Source organism: Amblyraja radiata, chromosome 11, assembly GCF_010909765.2.
Source record: "Amblyraja radiata isolate CabotCenter1 chromosome 11, sAmbRad1.1.pri, whole genome shotgun sequence".
Lineage (NCBI taxonomy): Eukaryota > Metazoa > Chordata > Chondrichthyes > Rajiformes > Rajidae > Amblyraja > Amblyraja radiata.
In genome coordinates, this window is record NC_045966.1 from 64,038,161 (window position 1) to 64,062,486 (window position 24,326).

The window sequence follows — 24,326 nt, forward strand, 5'->3', positions numbered from 1 at the left end:
TTGAAAGAAACGACCTGTTCTTCTGTTGTTACTATCTAGCCTAGCGCATTTCTGATGTCTGTGCTGAAAGCTCACTATTATTCTACCTCAGCTATATTTTTTTTAGTCCTAGTCTAAATCAACTATCCCTATTAACCCTTTCCTCACATCACAGTAATTCAGTAATGAATTAAACCCGAAATCAAATCCCTGTTGTCGAAAGTCTTGGCAACGTCTTCGATGCATTTCAAATGCTGTTGTGAGACCTGCCTCGATTACTTCCTCCGGCAGTTTGTTCCAAATTCACACAATGCTCTGTGTGAGAAGGTTAGCCCTCAGGTTCTTAACAAAATTGTACTCCCTCACATTGAATATTATCTTCTCATCTTTCCCCTCTGGTAAATGATTGTGCTCGATTTCTATTCGTCAAGATTACATTATTGATTTAGTCGATAAACTTCCCAATTGGAATTGGTGACATATTTTGAAGATAGAGCGAGTCTCTTGCGCCTTCCATATTGAAATAGAATACATCCACTGTTGGGTTAATTTATTAATATCTCACATACCAGCTACCGTAAAGTATAATCGCCAGGAAGTCCTGTGGTAGCGTTATGTGGCTTTGCATCGGCCGATCTTCGAGTATTGTGTGTATTTTTGATGTGGAGGCATTAGAGAGGATATAGAAATATAGAAACATAGAAAATAGGTGCAGGTGTAGGCCATTCGACCCTTCGAGCCTGCACCGCCATTCAATATGATCATGGCTGATCATCCAACTCAGTATCCTGTACCTGCCTTCTCTCCATACCCCCTGATACCTTTAGCCACAAGGGCCACATCTAACTCCCTCTTAAATATAGCCAATGGCCTCAACTACCTTCTGCGGCAGAGAATTCCAGAGATTCATGTGTAAAAAATGATTTTTTAATCTCGGTCCTAAAAGACTTCCCCTTTATCCTTAAACTGTGATCCCTTGTTCTGGACTTCCCCAACATCGGGAATAATCTTCCTGCATCTAGCCTGTCGAATCGCTTAAGAATTTTATAAATTTCTATAAGATCCCCCCTCCATCATCTAAATTCTAGCGAGTACAAGCCGAATATCCAGTCTTTCTTCATATGAAAGTTCTGCCATCCCAGGAATCAGTCTGATGAACCTTCTCTGTACTCCCTCTATGGCAAGAATGTCTTTTCTCAGATTAGGGCAAGAATGTCTTACCTCAGATTAGGGCAATAATGTCTTTCCTCAGATTAGGGCAAGAATGTCTTTCCTCAGATTAGGGCAAGAACGTCTTTCCTCAGATTAGGTGTAGAGGAGGTTTAGCACGACGCTGCCTGGTATTAGCTTAAAGCAGGTTGGACAAACCTGGGTCGTTTGCTCTGTAGCGTTTAAGGCCGAGAAGGGACGCGATGGTAGTTTACAAAATGATGAGACAGAGATAGGTTAAAAGTCAGAACATTTTACGCAGGATAAAACTAGCAAGAACTCGAAGGTCTGATATATGGTGAGGCCCTGGCATTTTAACTGAGATGTGCGAGTATTTATTTTGCACGGAAACTGGTGGGTGCCTGGAACACGGAGGTATTTAAGAGGTTTTTAGTCGTGCACACGAATATACAGAGTATGGCTGTGTCTGCTGCCAGAAGGCTCACCCACGGGCAATTCCATCATTTGACTTCCAAATTTCTTCAGAGAAGATCAAACTTTGCCCGCTCCCTTATCTCAGAGGACTTGTGGAGGCAGAGATCAGCCAAGATTGAAAGGCGGAGTGGACTCAAAAGGCCGAATGTCTTCATTATAGTCCTATAACTTATGAATTTGTGAACTTATAGGGCCCTATAAATATTGTCCTGTCAGAAGGCTCTGAAATGGAAAGGATTCGAATGCAGGCTCACCGATAAGAACTGAACCAAACTGCACACGCGAATGGAACCGAAAGATATAGACCTGGAACCGACAGAACCCAGAGCTGTCATCGAACAGACAGAATGTTGAACTGAGTAGTCGGCACCTAATTGGTGAAGATCTCAGGTATTTTTTCCATGTGATAGATGAGGGGAGCAGATTAAATGGACGTGTAACCCCTTATAGCTCAGGGTCGGTGTGTGGAAACAGTCTCGTGTCTGGAGGCGTAGCAAACGTGACAGGAGCCCTTCCGACATGGACGCCTCCTGGCGTCCTCTTTGGCTGGTCCGGATATTGGTGATGAACGTCACGGATCAGGTTGGGAACCAGAATGTCATGGGCAGGAATCCAGCTCATCTCCACTGGACCCGAACCCTCACGGTCAGTCAGGTAGTGGGTCTCTCTGCCACGCCGCCGGGACCTCAGCAGTGTTCACCGGACCACCGTTAATGGTGCGGGAAGGCGGAGGTAGCAGAGGGGCGAGAGAGAGGGAGCTGCAGGACACAGGCTTAACCCGGGATTCGTGGAAGGTGGGGGTGAAACCGCATAGTTCGGGGCAGTCTTAGGCGGACAACAGAGCGAGATTTAGGCGGACAACAGAATCGAGAATGGGCCAATAACCCGGGGTACCAACTAATGCCCCTGTCCCACTAAGGAAACCTGAACGGAAACCTCTGGAGACAATGCGCCCCACCCAAGGTTTCCGTGCGGTTACCGGAGGTTGCAGGTGGATGCCGGAGTTTGCAGGTAGTGGAAGCACGTAGGGAGACTGACAAAAACCTGCGGGAACAGCACGGAAACCTTGGATGGGGCTCAAAGTCTCAAGAGGTTTCCGTCCAGGTTAGCTAAGTGGGCCAGGGGCATTACTACGGGACTCAACGCGGAGGGGGAAATCTCGGGTGGACAGCCATACTCTCTAACCAAGCCGATAGCGAGGGGGCAGAGGTCGACCCAGAAGGACAGGGCAATGAAAGGAATTTAGCAGGAGCTACTGAGGTTAGTTTAATTAGACATTGTGTTTGACACGGACATTGTGGGCCGAAGGGCCTGTTCCTGTGCTGTACTGTACTGTTCATGAGAATCTCGCACTCACCGTAACAGACTGAATAACGAGGCCATTTACGATTGTGACACTGCACACCCACAGGTCCCCGAGGACTTTCATGAATCGGGTCTCTGCACCCACTGACCAACACCTGCCCCGAGAACAGTTCCCAACCCGAGACACACTAGGATGAAGGTCAGGTAGGATTATGTAATTCGGTCCATCGAGTATACTCCGCCATTCAATCATAGTTGATATTTTCTCTCCTCCTAACCCCATTCTCCTGCCTTCTCACATTGACTTCTGAACTTGTACTAATCAAAAATATATGTATTTCTGCCTTAAAAATATCTACTGACTTGGCCTCCACGTCCTTCAGTGGCAAAGAATCCCACAGATTCGACATCTTCTGACAAAATAAATTGCCCCCTATCTCCTTCCTAAAAGAATGTCCTTTAATTCTGAGGCTATGACCTCTAGCCCTGGGCTCTCCACTAGTGGAGCCATCCTCCCCACATCCACTCTATCCAAGCATTTCACTGTTCTGTGTGTTTCAATGAGGTATCCCTTAATTCTACTAAACTCCAGCGAGTACAGGCCCAGTAACATCAAACTCTCCTCATCATACGTTTACCCAATCATCCCCGGGACCATTCCACTAACTCTCCTCTGGGCCCTCTCTACGCCTGGGCACCCTTCCTTAGATATGAGGCCCACAACCGCTTACAATATTCCAAACGTGGCCTCACCAACTTCTCATGACGCCTGACCATTACCATATAACCATATAACAATTACAGCACGGAAACAGGCCATCTCGACCCTTCTAGTCCGTGCCGAACACGTATTCTCCCCTAGTCCCATGTACCTGCGCACAGACCATAACCCTCCATTCCTTCCCCGTCCATATAACTATCCAATTTATTTTTAAATGATAAAAACGAACCTTCCTCCACCACCTTCACTGAAAGCTCATTCCACACAGCCACCACTCTCTGAGTAATGAAGTTCCCCCTCATGTTACCCCTAAACTTCTGTCCCTTAATTCTCAAGTCATGTCCCCTTGTTTGAATCTTCCCTACTCTCAGTGGGAAAAGCTTATCCACGTCAACTCTGTCTATCCCTCTCATCATTTTAAATACCTCTATCAAGTCCCCCCTTAACCTTCTGCGCTCCAAAGAATAAAGCCCTAACTTGGTCAACCTTTCTCTGTAACTTAGTCGCTGAAACCCAGGCAACATTCTAGTAAATCTCCTCTGTACTCTCCCTATTTTGTTGACATCCTTCCTATAATTAGGCGACCAAAATTGTACACCATACTCATGAATTGGCCTCACCAATGCCTTGTACAATTTTAACATTACATCCCAACTTCTATACTCAATGCTCTGATTTATAAAGGCCAGCACACCAAAAGCTTTCTTTACCACCCTATCTACATGAGATTCCACTTTCAGGGAACTGTGCACAGTTATTCCCAGATCCCTCTGTTCACCTGCATTCTTCAATTCCCTACCATTTACCATTTACGTCCTATTTTGATTTGTCCTGCCAAGATGCAGCACCTCACACTTATCAGCATTAAACTCCAGCTGCCATCTTTCAGCCCACTATTCCAACTGGCATAAATATCTCTGTAGACTTTTAAAATCTACTTCATTATCCACAACCCCACCTATCTTAGTATCATCTGCATACTTACTAATCCAATTTACCACACCATCATCCAGATCATTGATGTACATGACAAACAACAGTGGACCCAACACAGATCCCTGTGGCACCCCACTAGTCACTGGCCTCAAACCTGACAAACAACCATCCACCATTACTCTCTGGCATCTCCCATTCAGCCACTGTTGAATCCATCTTGCTACTCCACCGTTAATACCCAACCATTGAACCTTCTTAACCAACCTTCCATGAGGAACCTTGTCAAAGGCCTTACTGAAGTCCATATATACAACATCCACTGCTTTAACCTCATCAATTTCCCGAGAAACCTCTTCAAAAAATTCAAGAAGATTAGTCAAACATGACCTTCCAGGCACAAATCCACGTTGACTGTTCCTAATCAGACCCTGTTTATCCAGATGCTTATATATATTATCTCTAAGTATCCTTTCCATTAATTTGCCCACCACTGACGTCAAACTAACAGGTCTATAATTGCTAGGTTTACTCTTAGAGCCCTTTTAAAACAATGGAACAACATGCGCAGTACGCCAATCCTCCGGTACTATTCCCGTTTCTAATGACATTTGAAATATTTCTGTCATAGCCCCTGCTATTTCTACACTAACTTCCCTCAATGTCCTAGGGAATATCCTGTCCGGACCTGGAGACTTATCCACTTTTATATTTCTCAAAAGTGTCAGTACTACCTCTTCTTTGAATCTCATAGTTTCCATAGCTACTCTACTTGTTTCCCTTACCTCACATAATTCAATATCCTTCTCCTTGGTGAATACCGAAGAAAAGAAATTGTTCAATATCTCCCCCATCTCTTTTGGCTCTGCAGATAGCTGTCCAATCTGACTCTCTAATGGACCAATTTTATCCCTCGTTATCCTTTTGCTATTAATATAGCTGTAGAAACCCTTTGGATTTACTTTCACCTTACTTGCCAAAGCAACCTCATATCTTCTTTTAGCTTTTCAAATTTATTTCTTAAGATACTTTTTACATTCTTTATACTCCTCAAGCACCTCATTTACTCCATGCTGCCTATAATTATTGTATATCTCTCTCTTTTTCCGAACCGTGTCCAATTTCCCTTGAAAACCATGGCTCTTTCCAATTTTTACTATTTCCTTTCAACCGAACAGGGACATAAAGATTCTGTACTCTTAAAATGTCACCTTTAAATGTATTCCATCTCTCTTCCACATCTTTCCCATAAAACAAACTGTCCCAATTTACTCCTTTTAAATCCTTTCGCATCTCCTCAAAGTTAGCCTTTCTCCAATCAAAAATCTCAACCCTAGGTCCAGTTCTGACCCTCTCCATAATTTTATTGAAACTAATGGTATTGTGATCACTGGTCCCGAACTGTTCCCCAACGCATACCTCTTTACACTCTTTATGTACTAGTCTCCTCGAAACTGAAATGGCACATTGGCGCAGCGGTCGAGTTATATGCATAGATACGTGGATACATAGACAATAGGTGCAGTATTAGGCTATACGGCCCTTTGAGCCAGCACCGCCATTCAATGCGATCACGGCTGATCTTCAACAATCAGTACCCCGTTCCTGCCTTCTCCATATTACCCCTTGATTCCGCTAGCCATAAGAGGTCTTTCTAACTCTCTGTTGAATGCATCCAGTGAGTCAGCCTCCACTGCCTTCTGAGGCAGAGAATTCCACAAATTCACAACTCTGTGTATGAACGAGGTTTTTCCTCATCTCAGTCCTAAATGGCCTACCCTTATTCTTAAAATATGGCTCCTGGTTCTGGAGTCCCCCAACATCGGAAAAATGTTTCCTTCATCTGACGTGTCCGATCCCTTAATAATGTTGTATGTTTCTATAAGATGTCCCCTCATCCTTCTAAATTCCAGTGAATACTAGCCCATTCGCTCCATTCAGTGACTGATGAACAAGGACACCCAGATCTCGTGGTACTTCCCCTTTTGCTAAATTGACACCATTCAGATAATAATCTGCAATCCTGTTCTTGCAACCTCACATTTATCCACATTAAACTGCATCTGCCATTCATCTGCCCACTCACCCAACCTGTCCAAACATAGCATCCACTTCACAGTTCACACTTCCATCCAGCGTTGTGTTAGCTGCAAATCTGCAATCCCAACACTCAATATGTGCAGCACAATGCCATTCGACCCTTCGAGCCAGCACCGCCATTCAATGTGAACATGGCTGATCATCCACAGTCAGTAGGCCGTTCCTGCCGTATCCACATCGAACTGCATCTGCCATGCATCTGCCCAAACTGTCCTACCCTGCTTCCTCATAGCATCCTCCATACACTTCACACTGCCACCCAGCTTTGTGTCATCTGCAAATTTGCTAATGTTACTTGTTATCCCTTCACCTAAATAATAATAATAATAATAATAATAATAATAATAATAATAGTAATAATAATAATAATAATAATAATAATAATAATAATAATAATAATAATAATAATAATAATAATAATAATAGTAATAATAATAATATATTTTATTGTCAGTGCAACGAGATTTGGTATGCAGCTTCCAACCGATATTAAAAAAAAAAAATAATAAATAAATAAATAAACTGTGCGACGTGACCATCTGAGGGAGACAATCCAGGGGGGATGGGGAGCACTCAGCAGGGCCGGTTCAGAGCCGCTATAGCTCTGGGAATGAAGCTGTTTCTGAGTCTGGAGGTTCGGGCTTAGAAGGCCTTGTAACGTCTGCCGGAGGGAAGTAGTTCGAACAGTCCATTACGAGGGTGTGAGGAGTCTTTATGGATGCTGACGGCCATCCTGAGGCACCGTGTGTGGTAGATGCCCTCCAAGGCTGGTAGCTGTGTCCCAATAAACTTCTGCGCTCTGTGGACGACGCGCTGAAGAGCTCTCCTCTCCGCCTCCGTGCAGCCGAGATACCACACAGAGATGCCATACGTTAATATGCTCTCTGTGGTGCAGCGGTAGAAGGTTGTCAGCAGCTGTTGGGGCAGACCAGTCTTTTTTAATGTCCTCAGGAAGAACAGTCGTTGCTGTGCCTTCTTGACCAACGCAGCGGTGTAGGTGGACCATGTGATGTCCTCTGAAATGTGAGTGCCCAGAAACTTAAAGCTGGACACTCTCTCCACACTTTCCCCGTAAATGGAGATTGGGGCGTATTCTCCATTGTGTGACCTCCTGAAGTCAATTATCAGCTCCTTGGTCTTGGAGGTGTTTAGTGACAAGTTGTTACGTGCGCACCAGTCCGCCAGCTTCTACACCTCCGCTCTGTATTTTGTTTTATCACCGTTGGTGATCAGACCAATCACTGTTGTGTCGTCTGCAAACTTCACGATGGTGTTGGCGTTGAATGCAGGAACACATTCGTGAGTGAAGAGGGAGTAGAGCATTGGGCTTAGTACACAGCCCTGTGGTGTGCCGGTGCTCAGGGTGACAGTGGAGGACAGGTGCGGACCCAGTCTCATTGCCTGCGGTCGCTCCGTCAGAAAGTTCAGGATCCAATCGCATATCAGCGAGCTGAGGCCTAGCTGGTGGAGTTTGGTGGTGAGCTTGGTGGGGATGACCGTACTGAATGCAGAACTATAGTCAATGAACAGCATCCTCACGTACGTGCCCTGTCTATCCAGGTGAGTCAGGACAGTGTGAAGAGCCAGAGAGATGGCATCCTCTGTCGATCTATTTGCCCTGTATGCAAATTGATGAGAGTCCAGTGAGGCAGGGATGCTGGATTTGATGTGAGAGAGGACCAGCCTGTCGAAGCACTTCATTGGTATTGGAGTTAGGTCAACCGGGCGGTAGTCATTCAGGTTGGTGACTTTAGACTTTTTCGGCACCCGCACCATGGTAGCTGTTTTCAGGCACTTGGGGACCGTTGCCAGAGATAGAGACAGATGAAAGATTCTCGTGAATACCTCCGCCAGCTGTACAGCACAATCCTTTAGTACCCTTCCATGGACTCCATCCGGGCCTGTAGCCTTGCGCGGATTGACCCTACGCAGAGCGCACTGTACCTCCTGAGTGCTCAGTGATAAGGCCTATCCCCCCGCCATGGCCGGGGTTATTCCACTCCTGGTGGTGTTGCCAGTTTGGAAGCGGGCAAAGAAGGTGTTTAGTTCATTGGCCAGTGCTACATCACCGTGGGGGCAGGCGGGGCTGCTCTTGTTGTGAGTGATGCCCCTGCCACCCTGCCACATGCTTCTGGTGTCCGCGGTATTGAAGTGGTCTTCCACCTTTTTCCTGTGGGTGTCTGGCCTTTTTTATACCTTTGTTCAGGTTTGACCTGGCAGCACTGTAGGCAGGAGTGTCCCTGGATTTAAAGGCATTGTTGCGTGCCCTTAGCAGATTCTGAACTTCCTTGTTCATCCTGGGTTTCCGGTTAGGGAACATCTTTATTTGCTTGTCCACTTTGACAGTCTCCACACAGCAGATGATGTAGGAGAGCACAGTGGATGTGTACTCCTCCAAGTCTACCTATGTACCACTGGTAGCCTGTTGTGCAAACAGGTCCCAGTCGGTGCGATCAAAGCAGTCCTGGAGTTGTAGGGTGGCGTCCTCGGGCCATATTTTGACCGTCCTTATTGCAGGGTTGGTCTTGCGGTTGAGGGGTTTGTATGCAGGCAGTAGAAACAGTGGGAGGTGATCGGATTGTCCCAGGGATGAGCAAGGGAGAGCTCTGTAAGCGTCCTTGATGTTGGTGTACACTTTATCCAGCGTTTTTGAGCCCCTGGTAGGGCACTACACAAGCTGGTGGAATTTTTGGAGTGCAGCTCGTAGGTCGACCTGATTAAAGTCCCCTGCAAGAAGGAAGGCACCGTCGGGGTGATCATCCTGCTGCTTACTGATGGCCGAGTGCAGCTGTGCTCGCGCTAGGTTAGCATTAGCCTTTGGTGGGATGTATATGGCCATGATGATAACCACAGTAAATTCGCGAGGCAGGTAAAACGGCCTACATTTAATCACTAGGTATTCCAGGTCTGGGGAACAGTAGCTCTCTACTGCAGTGTGGTTGGTGCACGGTCCTGCCTTTCACGTGTCCACTACCTTAATAATCTTACATGTTTCAACAAGATCCCCTCTCTTCCTTCCTAATTCCAGGATACACAAGCCCAGTCGCTCCATTCTTTCAGCATATGACAGTCCCGCATTCCCAAAAATTAACCTCGTGAACCTACACCGCACTCCCTCAATAGCAAGAATGTCCTTCCTCAAATCTGGAGACCAAAACTGCACACAGTATTCCAGGTGTGGTCTCACTAGGGCCATGTACAACTGCAGAAGGACCTCTTTGATCCTATACTCAACCCCTCTTACGAAGGCCAACATGCCATTCGCTTTCTTCGCCGCCTACTGTACCTGCATGCTTACTTTAAGTGACTAATGAACAAGGACACCCAGATCTCGTTGTACTTCCCCTTTTCCAAACTTGACACCATTCAGATAATAATCTGCCTTCCTGTTCGTGCCACCAAAGTGGATAACCTCAGTTATTCTCATTAAACTGCGTCTGCCCAGTCCCCCAACCAGTCCAAGTCACCCTGCATCCTCATAGCATTCTCCTCACAGTTCACACTGCCACCCAGCTTTGTGACATCTGCTAATTTCTAAATGTTACTTTTAATTCCTTCATCTAAATTATCAATGTATATTGCAAATAGCTGCGGTCCCAGCACCGAGTTTTGCGGTACCCCATTAGTCACTGCCTGCCATTCTGAAAGGGACCCGTTAATGCCTACACTTTGTTTCCTGTCTGCCAACCAATTCTCTATCCATGTCAATACCCTACCCCAAATACCATGTGCTCTAATTTTGCCCACTAATCTCCTATGTGCGACCTCATCAAAGGTTTTCTGAAAGTCCAGCTACATTACATCCCCTGGCTCTCCCTTGTCCATTTTCCTAGTTACATCCTCAAAAAATTCCAGAAGATTAGAGCATGATTTCCCCTTCGTAAATGCATGCTGACTCGGATCGATCCTGTTACTACTATCCAAATGTACCGCTATTTCATCTTTTATAATTGACTCCAGCATTTCCCCCACCACTGATGTCAGGCTCACTGGTCTATAATTGCCTGTTTTCTCTCTCCCGCCTTTCTTAAAAAGTGGGATAACATTAGCTACCCTCCAATTCACAGGAACTGATCCTGAATCTTTCGAACTTTGGAAAATTCTCATCAATGCGCCCACCATTTCTCGAGCCACTTCCATAAGTCCCCTTGGATGCAGACCATCAGGCCCTGGGGATTTATCAACCTTCAGTCCCATCAGTCAATAATGTAGAATTCCCCAAGTACCTCACCCTCACCTATCGTGAACACTTGAAGAGGGTGGCTGATAAACTTGCATGCAACAGCTGGGGATCCAATGCGCACACCCCAAACGAGTTGACACTGTCCATAACTCTGCAATTCGGGTCTTCACATGGACGCTTAAGTCAACACCTTTGTCCTCTCTCATATCCCCCCCCCCCCCCCCCCCCCCAGCATACACAGAAGGGAGAAGATGTTGAAAGATTGGTGTACCATCGAGGCTAACACTGACCTTCCCATTCATGCTGACTTGAATAATCTGCCCAACATGCGCCTGAAGTACCGCAAACTCTTCTGGTCTTCTGTGAAATCCCTGGAAGACTTTAACTTCAAGACTGAATGGCGCAGAGCTGAAAGTCAACCTTTCAGTCTGAACGAAATTTCGTTGCCTTGCAGTCATACATATAATAAAATAACAAAACACACAATAAACACAAATTTAACATCCACCACAGTGAGTTCACCAGACAACTCCCCCACTGTGATGGAAGGCAAAGATTTTAAGTCTTTGTCTCTTCCCTCCTTGTTCTCCCTCTGCGCTGAGGCGATCCAGGCCTCCGATGTTGTGACCCCCACCGAGTGATTGTAAATAATTCAGTTCCGCGGCTCAACCTCCCGCAGCTCAACCGTGCTCTACGAACGGGCCGGTTCAATCTCCGCGGCCTGGGGTGGTCGACGCTGCCAAAACTGCCACCCTCCAGTCCAGCGGACGAAGCTGTTGCCGCGGGGGCTCCGGAAAAACAGGTCACCAACCTGTGACCTGCGAGCTCCCGACGATGTCGTTTACTGGGCCCGCGGCCGAACCTCCGAAGTCGCGTCGCCACCGCCGGAACACCCGAACCCGCCACAGCCCCGAAGTCGGCCCGCCTCGCGCTGGTAAGTGCTGGCTGGCTCTGCCTCCGGAGCCTCGAGGTCGGTCGCAGTTGGAGGCCGCCAGCTTCGCCATTAGGCCTCAGCGCAGACCGAGACGGAGGCGGGGGATACGACAAGAAAGGTCGCATCCCACCCTGAACAGAATCCACGCCCTCCATGCCAGAACAGCCCATCATCTGCATAAGTGAAAGATGACAGACAGCCCTGCTTGCGACTACAGACATCCAGACCAGACCACCCCACACATCGTGAATGAGGCTTTTCCCTGGGGGCATCAAAGCCATCCACCCAGTAACTGATGCTATCCTGGCCTGGATATCTCCTCTTGATCTACAACTTTAGGCTGTGCACGTCATATGCAAGAAGAAGAAGTCTACCCAACACCATTTCCTGCTGATTGTGAATTTCCTTCAGTTCCTCCGTCACCCTAGGTCATCTGGCCACTAGTACATCTGGGAGATTGTTTGTGTCTTCCTTAATGAAGACAAATCCAAAGTACCTGGTCATCTTGTCTACCATTTCGTTGTTCCTCATAATAAATTCACCTGTTTCTGTCTTCACTGGACCCACATTTGTCTTAACTAATTTTTTCCTCTTCACATACCTAAAGAAGCTTTTACATAGAAACATAGAAATATAGAAAAAAGGTGCAGGAGGAGGCAATTTGGCCCTTCGAGCCAGCACCGCCATTCATTGTGATCATGGCTGATCGTCCCCAATCAATAACCTGTGTCTGCCTTCTCCCCATATCTCTTAGTTCCACTAACCCCCTTGGACCTCTATCTAACTCTCTCTTAAATCCATCCAGTGAGTGACTTGGCCTCCACTGCCTTCTGTTGCAGGGAATTCCACAAATTCGAAACTCCCTGGGTGAAAACGTTTTTTCTCACATCAGTCTTGCCTGCTCCTTTATTATCCTTTACTATCCTCCTTTTATATTCTTGACTAGCTTACATTCGTACCTCATCTTTTCTCCCCATATTGCCTTTTAAGTTATTTTCGGTTGCTCTTTAAAAGTTTCCCAATCCTTGGAGGATAATGTCCCTGTCCCACTTAGGAAACCTGAACGGAAAACTCTGGAGACTTTGTGCCCCACCCAAGGTTTCCGTGTGGTTCCCAGAAGTTGCAGGTGGTTGCCGGAAGTTGCAGGTAGTGAAAGCAGGTAGGGAGACTGACAAAAACCTCTGGGAACCGCACGGAAACCTTGGGTGGGGCACAAAGTCTCTCGAAGTTTCCGTTCAGGTTTCCTAAGTGGGACAGAGGCATTAGTTGTACCAATTTTTTTATATTACTTTTGGGCAGTCAATATTAAAAATATGAACTTTTGGTTGTAAGATGTGGATCAGCAACCAGACTGGTTAAAGATGGAAAAGGAAGTTGCTTGCCTTTTGAAATTGGTCCGATTCTGTTAGCTCCCACAAAACTGAATTAAAACATCTATAGTGAAATCCCTATTATATACAGTGGTGTACGAATTTGGAAACAATAAAAAAATACATTAAAATTGGATAATCCACCACTTTCTCTCCCCATTGTAAATAATCCTTCATTTAAACCTCCTGTGTTGGATAAAGGTTTTGTACAATGGAAAAATTATGGAATTAAAAAATCCTACCGGTGACAGATGTAACTCTGAAGTGGCCTCACTGACCCATATGTTTTGGTCCTGCCCACTTTTGGAAAAATATTGGAAATACATTTTTGATACTATTTCTGTAGTCTTTGGTATAGATTTACAACCTCATCCTATTACTGCAATTTTCGGGATACCAATGTTAGATTGTATTCATTTGTCCCGCTCCGCCCATCGGTTGATTGCTTTTACCACATTAATCGGCAGAAGATCTATTTTATTTAAATGGAAAGACTCCAACCCTCCGACCACACTCCAGTGGTATTCGGAAACGATATCATGTTTAAATTTAGAAAAAATCAGGAGTGACATTGTTGAACCCTTGGTTAAATGTTATGAGACTTGGGGACAATTTATTGAACACTTTCATACAACATGAATTGCTCCCTCTATAATCGTCACAAAAATTATTTTACCTCCATAGGGTGGGGCGAACTTGACAACAGACTTAATTGTTGAAATTCTCAGTTCAGATTCTGTTTTGCTTTGCTTTGCTTAGTTTTATTTATTTATTTTATTTTTATTTTTATTTTATTATTATTATTATATTTTTCTTTAGTTTAGGGGGGTTTTGATTTTTCCTTTTTTCCTTTTCTTTTTGTCTTTTTATCTTTGTGGGTTTAAAAAAAAACATTTATAAGTTTTCTTTTAAAGATTTAACTACATTTACATTGAGACTGGGAGGTCAATATTCAATGTGTATTTTGACACTGGTCTCATATTAGGTTATACCTGTTATTAATGTAAGCCTGATCCCTATGTATCAATATCATTGTTATGTTAATCACTATTCTTTTTGCTCTGTTTTTTGTTTTATTTTTGTTTTTTTGGAAAAGAAAACAATAAAAGGATTTTAAAAGAAAGTAAATGGTGGGACATCTTTATAGAACATGTATTTTTCTTTCATTTCAGGAGTTACAACAGAATTATGGATTACATTCAAATACATTTTTTAGATATTTACAACTTAGAGATTATGTTTAGGGGGGTAATACTTAAATACTTAAAGCACACGGTATTGAGGGGTTCCATATTGATGTGGATAGAGAACTGGCTGGCAGACACTAAGCAAAGAGTAGGAGTAGAGTCCTTTTCAGAATGGCAGGCAGTGACTTGTGGGGTACCGCAAGGCTCAGTGCTGGGACCCCAGCTATTTACAATATATATTAATGATTTGGACGAGGGAATTGAATGCAACATCTACAAGTTTGCGGATGACACAATGCTGGGGGGCAGTGTTAGCTGTGAGGGGGATGCTAGGAGGCTGCAAGGTGACTTGGATAGGCTGGGTGAGTGTGCAAATGCATGGCAGATGCAGTATAATGTGGATAAATGTGAGGTTATCCACTTTGGTGGCAAAATCAGGAAAGTAGACTATTATCTGAATGGTGGCCGATTAGGAAAAGGGGAGATGCAACGAGACCTGGGTGTCATGGTACATCAGTCATTAAAAGTAGGCATGCAGGTGCTGCAGGCAGTGAAGTAAGCGAATGGTATGTTAGCATTCATAGCAAAAAGATTTGAGTATAGGAGCAGTGAGGTTCTACTGCAGTTGTACAGGGTCTTGGTGAGAGTATTGCGTTCAGTTTTGGTCTCCTAATCTGAGGAAAGACATTCTTGCCATAGAGGGTGTACAGAGAAGGTTCACCAGATTGATTCCTGGGATGTCAGGACTTTCATATGAAGAAAGACTGGATAGACTCGGTTTGTACTCGCTAGAATTTAGAAGATTGAGGGGGGCTCTTATAGAAACTTACCAAATTCTTAAGGGGTTGGACAGGCTACATGCAGGAAAATTGTTCCCGATGTTGGGAAAGTCCAGAACAAGGGGGTCACAGTTTAAGGATAAGGGGGAAATCTTTTAGGACCGAGATGAGAAAAACATTTTTCACACAAAGAGTGGTGAATCTCTGGAATTCTCTGCCACAGAAGGTAGTTGAAGCCAGTTCATTGGCTATATTTAAGAGGGATTTGGATGTGTCCCTTGTGGCTAAAGGGATCAGGGGGTATGGAGAGAAGACAGGTATGGGATACTGAGTTGGATGATTAGCCATGATCAAATTGAATGGCAGTGCAGGCTCGAAGGGCCGGATGGCCTACTCCTGCACCTATTTTCTATATTTCTATGTTAACTCACATACACAAGAATACAGAATTAGAGAACCAGAGACTCTTGATGAATGTTTAAATAAACATCCTAATACAGATAAATTAATATCTCACATTTATAATACTCTTTTAGATAGTGAGATTCCGTCGACGGAATTATGTTGACAAGCATGGGAAAATGAATTAGCTCAACCTATAACGAAAGATATTTGGGATGAAAGTCTACAACACATACATCAATGCTCATTAAATGCCAGACATTGTTTAATACAATATAAAGTACTACATAGACTGCATTATTCTAAAACAAAATCAAATAGAATTTTTCCTAATATCTCCCCTCTCTGTGACAAATGTCAATATTCAGTGGTTAATTTAACCCATACTTTTGCAAATTGTATAAAAATTAAAAATTTCTGGACGGAGATTTTTAAATTATTTCCGAAGTTGTTAATATCCAATTGGATCCCGATCCTAAATTAATAATATTGGGAATATCAGAACAATGCCTAAAACTTACAACAAGCCAAATACATTTCCTTGATTATAGTATAATAATTGGGAAAAAAATTAATATTAACATTTTGGAAAAACCCAACAACCCCCACAATCAAAATGTGGATTATGGTGATGTCGGAGACCTTACATTTGGAGAAAATTAGACTTGTCTTAATTGACAGACCAGAATTATTTACTAGAGTATGGTCTCCATTTATAGATTATTTGAAGGGGTAGATTGGTCCAGCGCAGGAGCCTGACTGAAACTTGAATCCAGGATTAGATGAATAGTTACGTTTTTTAAACCTACGGACCCAGCTCCTAAGCTCCTAAGATAGTTTACTCTATTTTTTTTTTAATTTCCCCCCCCCTCTCTTTCTACCTATAAATATAAATAAACAATTAGAAGCAGTGTTAATACGTAATTGATAAATGAGGATACCAGCTACTTTGATAGCTGGGATCCCGGAAACCGAGATACTAATAATATGTAATCGTTAAACAAAGTCTGTATTGGTTTGGAGTATGATATGCATATGCTTCTAATAAAAAACTAATTAAAATAAAATAAAAGTTTCCCAATCCTAATTTGAGGGACATCCTTGTGATTGATGCAGTGCAGCGTAGGTTCACGAGATTGATCCCTGGGATGGCGGGACTGTCATATGAGGAAAGATTGAAAAGTCTAGGCTTGTATTCACTGGATTTTAGAAGGAAGAGGGGGATCTTATAGAAACATATACAATTATAAAAGGACTGGGCAAGCTCGATGCAGGAAAAATGTTCCCAATGTTGGGCGAGTCCAGAACCAGGGGCCAGAGTCTCCCTGCTCTGTACCGACTACAAGGTCTTTGCCAGGGCAATGGCCAACCGTCTGGGCCCAGTGCTCGTCCAAGTGATCCACTCTGACCAGCCTTACACGGTCCCGGGCAGGTCCATCCAGGACAATATCCATCTGGTCCTGGACCTGGTCTACCTGGCTCGAGAGACTGGTGTATCGACTGCCTTTCTCTCCCTCGACCAGGAGAAGGCTTTCGACAGGGTGGAACACGAGTATCTGCTGAGGACTCTGCGGGTGTTTGGGTTTGGACCGCACTTTATGGCCCGGATCCAGCTGTTATACACCACCATGGAGTGCCTCGTGAAAGTAAACGGATTCTTGATGGGCCCCAGAGGAGTACATCAGGGCAACCCCATTGTCAGGCCAACTGTACGCTATCTGCGTGGAGCCATTCCTTAGTCTGCTTCGGAGGAAGTTGACGGGCATGGTTCTACGCGAGCCGGACATAGAGGTGGTCCTCTCGGTCTACGCCGATGACGTGCACCTCATGGTCACCGACCCCGTCGACCTGCAGTAGATGCGTGAGTGCCAACGAGTCTTCTCGGCCGCCTCCTCTGCCAGGACCAACTGGGGGAAATGTTCCGGACTCTTGGTGGGCCCTTGGCAGGTGGACTCCCTCCCGGAGGAGATGAGGTCTTTCACATGGAGCACCACACACCTCCTCTACTTGGGAATCCACCTGAGTCCCGCTGTGGAGACCTGGCCGGTGAACTGGCAGGAGCTGGAGACAAAAGTTGTCGCCCGGCTGGGGCGCTGGGCGGGTCTCCTCAGGATGCGTTTCTACCGGGACGGGATGATGGTCATTAACCGATTGGTGGCCTCCATGTTTAAGGGTCATGTTGATGCTTTGGCACCGACCGTGCAAGAGCTGGCTGCTCTTGAAAAGGAGGCGCAGTCGTCTTTCTTACAGTTTGGCTTTCTTCCCAACCAATTGTTCAAGCGCTTTTGATTGCAACATGCGCCTTAATTTAGTTCAACAAAGAAACTGACAAGTTACACAGATTGACCACCTTTGTCCACCGGCCACCAGGGCAGTGCCTTCAAGGAGGAAAGTGGATACATCAACCATGCTGTCCTGCAGAAGATGCCCGGCTTCTACCGGGATCTGCTGAGAGTCTGGAACTTGGTAGCCATCGATTGCGGCCCCCGTCTGCCGGCAAAGGGCAACTTTGGGCCCGGTCATGAGAGTGGCCGGTCATTTGAACCCGCCCCACCGGGTGTCGGAGAGGCTCGAACGTTAGGAATACTTGCAGCTGAGCAAACCCCCACTCAGCCGGAAGTAGTCGTTGGACCCAGGCGCCGTAATCCTTCTCGGGAGCTGGTCCCACACAACCTTTCCTCCACACCGTTCATCTCCCTCCGAGACGCAGGGAGGCGTGTCCTGCACGGGCTCCTCCTCCACACCCTGCACTTCCTCGCCCTGGTCCACCGTCCAGACACCAAGTGGCGGTCGGTGTTGCCTTTTGGTCGCGAGTGGACCCCCCCCCCCCCCGGTGGGGGTCCCTCTACGTAGGGTTTCTCCCCCTCTACGTCGGGGGCCTGGGGTGGAGGGTAATGCACTGAGCAATCCCTTGCAACATGTTTCTCTCGCGGTTCACAGACTCGCGTGCCCCTGCCGGCCACTTTTGTGGGCTGGAAGAGTGTGTGTTCCACGTGTACATGGAGTGTGTGAGTTTTCAACCCCCCTTCCAATATCTAAAGGGACTGCTCCTTGCCTTGTAGCTGCACTTCACACCCACCATTCTCATCTTTGGACATCTTGCCGTTGGGGAGAGGGTAGGGCCGAAGATGTCCTGGTTGGGTTGCTACTGGACCTGGCCAAGCTGGCCATCCGCGAGTCATGGCGCCAGGCGGAAGAGGACTCTGCCCGAGCCGGTTTCCTCTTTGCCGGGGTTACGTCCGTGCCCGGGTGGTTTTAGAAAGGGAATACACACTGTCCACTGTAGGATTTCTGCGACAGCTGGGCACCACATAAGGTGGAATGTTTCCTCACTAAGGAGTAGAAACATAGAAAATAGGTGCAACAGGGGCTTGAAGCCTGCACCGCCACTGTGATCATGGCTGATCATCCATGCCTGCCTTCTCCCCTTATCCCTTGATTCCACTAGCCCCAAGAGCTCTATCTAACTCTTCTAAACTGATCCAGTGAATTGGCATCTACTGTGTTTAAAAGGGAACTGCAGATGCTGGAATATCGAAGGTAGACAAAAGTGCTGGAGAAACTCAGCGGGTGCGGCAGCATCTATGGAACGAAGGAAATGGGCAATATTTCGGGCTGAAACCCTTCTTCAGACTCTACTGCCTTCTGAGGCAGAGAACTCCACAGATTCACAACTCTCTGGGTGAATTTCTTTTTCCTCATCTCAGTTTTAAATGGCCTCCCCTTTATTCTTAGACTGTGGCCCCTGGTTCTGGCCTCCCCCAACATTGGGAACATTTTTCCTGCAACTAGCTTGACCAGTCCTTTTATAATTGTATACGTTTCTATAACATTCCCTCTCATCTAAATTCCAGTGAATACAAGCTCAGTCTTTCCAATCTTTCCTCATATGACAGTCCCACCATCCCGGGGATTAACTTCGTGAACCTACGCTGCACTGCCTCAATAGCAAGGATGTCCTTCTTCAAATTAGGAGACCAAAACTGCACACAATACTCCAGATGTGGTCTTACCAGGGACCTGTACAACTGCAGTAGCACCTCCAACTTTTGGCGTAGTCTCCTCCCTCAGCCTCGCCGAAGTCTCTCGAGCCAAATAATCACATTTTGCTCACAAGGCACTTCCCTCGACAAGGCCGCTCCCCGAGAGCAAACCTTGCTGATATAGCTGGTAAATGGACTCATTCGCTAACTTACCGATGTGCTAATTAAATTCCTCAGCCAGTCCCTGCACTCACTCCTTCACCTGCAGCTCCTCTGCCGACCTTGAAGGATGTTATGCAGGCTGGCCCCGACCGGTTCTTAAAGCACCTGCTCCTGATTGTATTATAGTTATTTGATAATTTAGTGGCTTAGATAATTAGAGAATAGTGTCTTAGATTTTGTATTATGGTGGTTTTGGTTTATAAATATTATTTTGTATCGCAATTGAATAAATGAGTATGTTGTATCATTCCCTGCGTACGGGGATCGGCTCAGCGATTGATAGAAACAGCCCTGACAAAGAACAGTGCTGCCACCATGATGGCCTTCAGAACACAGTATGACCAACGAGAGGAGGATAGGGAGGTGAAGGGATAATAGAACAAGTCCATTCCCATTGTGATGCTTCCAGGGTTCTTTCACCCACTGCCAACAATGCTTCATTCAAGAGGCTTTCCACAGATATCATGGGATTTTTGCCTTGCTGTGTACTATAGGATTCAGTCCACTTGTAGTTGCCAATAGCAACCAAATTCATAATCTATTGTAAGAACCAGCGATGGCCCTAAGCAACAAGCATGTCACAGCGATCAGTGCGGAACACTTACAATAATGTTCAATTATTACATCTCCCTGCTGCAGAGCGATATGCAACGCCTGCCCAATGTTGCCAGGTTCCCGGAGGTTTTTGTCAGTGTCCCTACCTGCTTCCACTCCCTGCAACCTCCGACAACCACCTGCAACCTCCGGGAACCGCACGGAAACCTAGGGTGGGGCGCAAAGTCACCAGATGTTTCCTAAGTGGGACAGGGGCATAACGAGATTGGAGATAGCTGGGGTTCTGATGGATTGTACGTCATCATATTTGTAGAGTACATCTCGCAATCAATCGAGATGTTCAATCAGACTTTATTAATCAGTGATTTATCAATTGGAATCTAATTGCATGAAATCGTCACAATCACTCCCACCCCAACCGCTCCCTTCCATCCCTTAAGCCCCGGTCATTCACTCTTCTCTCCACTTCTGTTGGATAGCGTGTACCAAAGCATGAAAGAACGTACCACCTGATTCAGGGACAGTTTGTTCCCAGCAGACCTCACCTGTGCTACCTTCCTGTGGTCCTCATGCTTGAAAATAAAAAAGCTCTTTTTATTCTCTAGATGTAACACTACACTCTGCACCTTGCTAATTGTTTTCGTGTTGCGCTACCATATATGCTGAGGAGTGATGTCAACCTCCTGGATAGTACGCCTAACAAATATTTTTTTCACAGCACACTTGATGGTAATAAATCAATAACATTTGATGTCAGACAATGGGATGATAGACCGGAGATCCCGGATTATGAAGTGATTAATGGAGAGAAATTGATGGTTATCTCTTGCATGCGTGGGATTAACATCACATTCGCTGTGATCTGCAGCAATTTTTCCACCGGTAAAGTAGCTAAATTAATTAGGCCAGTTGATTCCATGGGGTTAGGAAGTCAAATAGTTGGCGCTAGGTATCATTTGGAGGCATGTGGTCAGATACTTTAATTTCCAGCTGTAATTGATAGATTGGAATCTGGAAGGTGAAGACAGACGATGGATTGCGTCACTGGAGGTCCATTGTACTACGTCACAATTCAGCGACGGGCGCCTTGGAACCTTCTATGTTTGTTTCCTGTGGCAACCAAGGTCATTGTTCTCATTGCCCAATCGGCGCGCGTTTGGCCAACGCCACCGTTCTATCCTCGGGGCCGTATAAATACGGGAGCGGCGCCGCATTGCGTCACAGTCTCGAGAACCACGCGAGCGGAGCAACATGGTCAGCGCGCGGGAGAATGTCCGCGGGACGCGCGTGTTCCCCCGGGCGAGGGATCCACGGGGGAGGGAAGCGATTAGCTACAGACACCGGACACTGGAAGGGGAGAGCGCACCCGGAGAATGGGAACGTGGTGGATAACAACTGGGAACTTAGAGCGGGAATGAGACGGCGACGGGGGGAGGGCGCAGGGAAATATTGGGCAGGGAAACGAGGAACGCAATTTCGAAGAATTTGAGGGTTACATTCGTCGAAGGCAGCGTGGAGAGTCTGCGAATTGCAATGTTGGGTGGAACTGAGAAGGTGGTCATATTGGGCGTGGGACGATGAACGATCAGGGGCAAACAGGCTATGAATATGTCCAAGTGGTGATCAATAGGAATTATGTAAATCACGCGGCCTGCACCAGCAAACGAGTAATTACCAACGCGCACCTCTCGCCCTAATATCTAACCGCCTGTTTACCCTCGCCAACAGCGCGAGTGTCTTTCAATCCACATCGGCCAGGCTGGCGTCCAGATTGGCAACGCTTGCTGGGAGTTGTATTGCCTGGAGCACGGGATCCAACCGGATGGACAGATGCCCAGCGACTCGACCATCGGAGGCGGCGACGATTCGTTCAACACCTTCTTCAGCGAGACGGGTGCGGGCAAGCACGTACCAAGGGCCGTGTTCATCGACCTGGAGCCCACGGTGATCGGTAAGTTGGAGGTTGAGGAGAATGTTGGGCGTTCTCTTAAGTCCTTCCCGTGCGGAGAGGGGGCAGTGTGTGGCATTGGTTAATTCTCTCTCTGTGCCGCCACACAGATGAGGTGCGGACCGGCACCTACCGGCAGCTCTTCCACCCCGAGCAGCTCATCACCGGCAAGGAGGACGCCGCCAATAACTACGCCCGGGGCCACTGCTCCATCGGCAAGGAGATCGTGGATCTCGTCCTGGATCGCATCCGGAAACTGGTAGGTTGCTCAGGGACTGCAAATTGTTCCGCGTGCATACAGCGTCAATGAATCCGGTTGCACTGGAGTATTCGCGAGTGCTGCGGCCACGGTGTTCCCAAATACTCATTGTCTCCGCTCTATTTATCACTGAGATACTCACCGGACCATCTCGCTCTGCGTCGGCTGTAGAGAACACCATAACCCTCTCGTGTCGCTCCTTCCCTTTACACGTTGGCACATAATTGAGCTTTTGTCCCTTCTCCACCCTCAGGCCGATCTGTGCACTGGACTGCAGGGGTTCCTCATCTTCCACAGTTTCGGCGGCGGCACCGGCTCGGGCTTCACCTCCCTCCTCATGGAGAGACTCTCCGTCGACTACGGCAAGAAATCCAAGCTGGAGTTTTCCGTCTACCCGGCGCCGCAGATCTCCACGGCTGTGGTCGAGCCCTACAACGCGGTGCTGGTCACCCACTGCACCCTGGAGCACTCCGACTGCGCCTTCATGATGGACAACGAGGCCATTTACGACGTGTGTCGGCGGAACCTGGACATCGAGCGACCCACCTATACCAACCTCAACCGCCTGATGGCACAGTTAGTGTCGTCAATCACCGCCTCGCTGCGGTTCGACGGCGCTCTCAACGTGGACCTGACAGAGTTCCAAACCAACCTGGTTCCCTACCCACGCATCCACATCCCGCTCGTCAACTATGCTCCCATTATTTCTGCAGAGAAGGCTTACCACGAGGAACTGTCCGTCGCCCAATTGACCAACGCCTGCTTCGAGCCGGCCAACCAGTTGGTGAAGTGCGACCCTCGCCAGGGGAAGTACATGGCGTGCTGTATGCTGTACCGCGGGGACGTGGTGCCCAAGGACGTCAACGCCTCCATCGCCACCATCAAGACCAAGCGCTCCATACAGTTCGTGGACTGGTGCCCGACCGGGTTCAAGGTGAGTGTGACCAACGCTCGCGTTTCCATGCACACCCATGCAGTCTAACTCATCTGCTGGAATACCAACATACATGCAACGACTCAGAATGCATCCTTGGCACCATTTGTACTCAGCAAATAAATCATATCAGTACCCGAAGGACACGCACACACCCTTGTGAAGGGTGTGAATATTTTGCAAAGGGTGCAGGAAGGTCTCATCCGCACAGTCCTTGTCCTTGCGGCCTTGCGTTTTTGGGAGAGGATAGATAGGCTAGGGCTCTTTTTCATTTCGGGCATAGTATTCTGCGCGGCAGGACATATCCTGGTGTGCAAGATCACGAGGGACATAGATAAGATGTGCTCTCATCTTAACACCTCAATACTGGATGTCCTCTACGTGAGGCGAGAGATGAGATATTTAAGAAGGACCTCCCGAACAATTAATCTATTCAGAGGGTAGTCCGCATCTGGAACGAGTTGTCAGGTAAAGCTAGAATCCCTTACATTTGCCACATTTAAAGCATAGATAGAAATTCGCAAAACATAGGATGCACAGGAATGGTTTAGAAGGATAAATGCCAGTGGCATGCAAATGAGACGAGCCCAATATGCCAACTGTGGGGCATGGACAAGATGGCTGGAAGAGCTCGCTTCCCTGCTGCACAGCATCATACCTTCATGACTCTAACACACTTGTATCGGAGCTTGCGGCTCTGATGGCAATCCGGAGAATAATTACAGCCAGAGATTTATTTAACGGAATCGGTAAGCTATTAATCAATGATCATTTGTACAATTTAAGGGCGCTGTACTATACTGACAATGCAAGCATTTTTGAGCAGGTAGAATGAATTAAAAACAATTTTTTTCCGGTCGCAGGTGGGCATCAACTACCAGCCCCCGA

At 46.7% G+C, this 24,326-nt stretch overlaps 1 protein-coding gene across 1 annotated transcript in view; it reads left to right on the forward strand.

The window, feature by feature from the left end:
* Positions 1-22,077: 22,077 nt before the first annotated feature.
* Positions 22,078-24,326, forward strand: part of LOC116978717 (tubulin alpha chain-like) — a 2,521-nt gene continuing 272 nt past the window's right edge. The window contains exons 1-4 of the mRNA XM_033030039.1: positions 22,078-22,248; positions 22,356-22,504; positions 22,758-23,438; positions 24,302-24,326. The exon at positions 24,302-24,326 is cut by the window's right edge and continues 272 nt beyond it. Coding sequence (XP_032885930.1) covers positions 22,128-22,248; positions 22,356-22,504; positions 22,758-23,438; positions 24,302-24,326 — 976 coding nt within the window. The 5' untranslated portion in view covers positions 22,078-22,127. The remainder of the gene's footprint in view (positions 22,249-22,355; positions 22,505-22,757; positions 23,439-24,301) is intronic.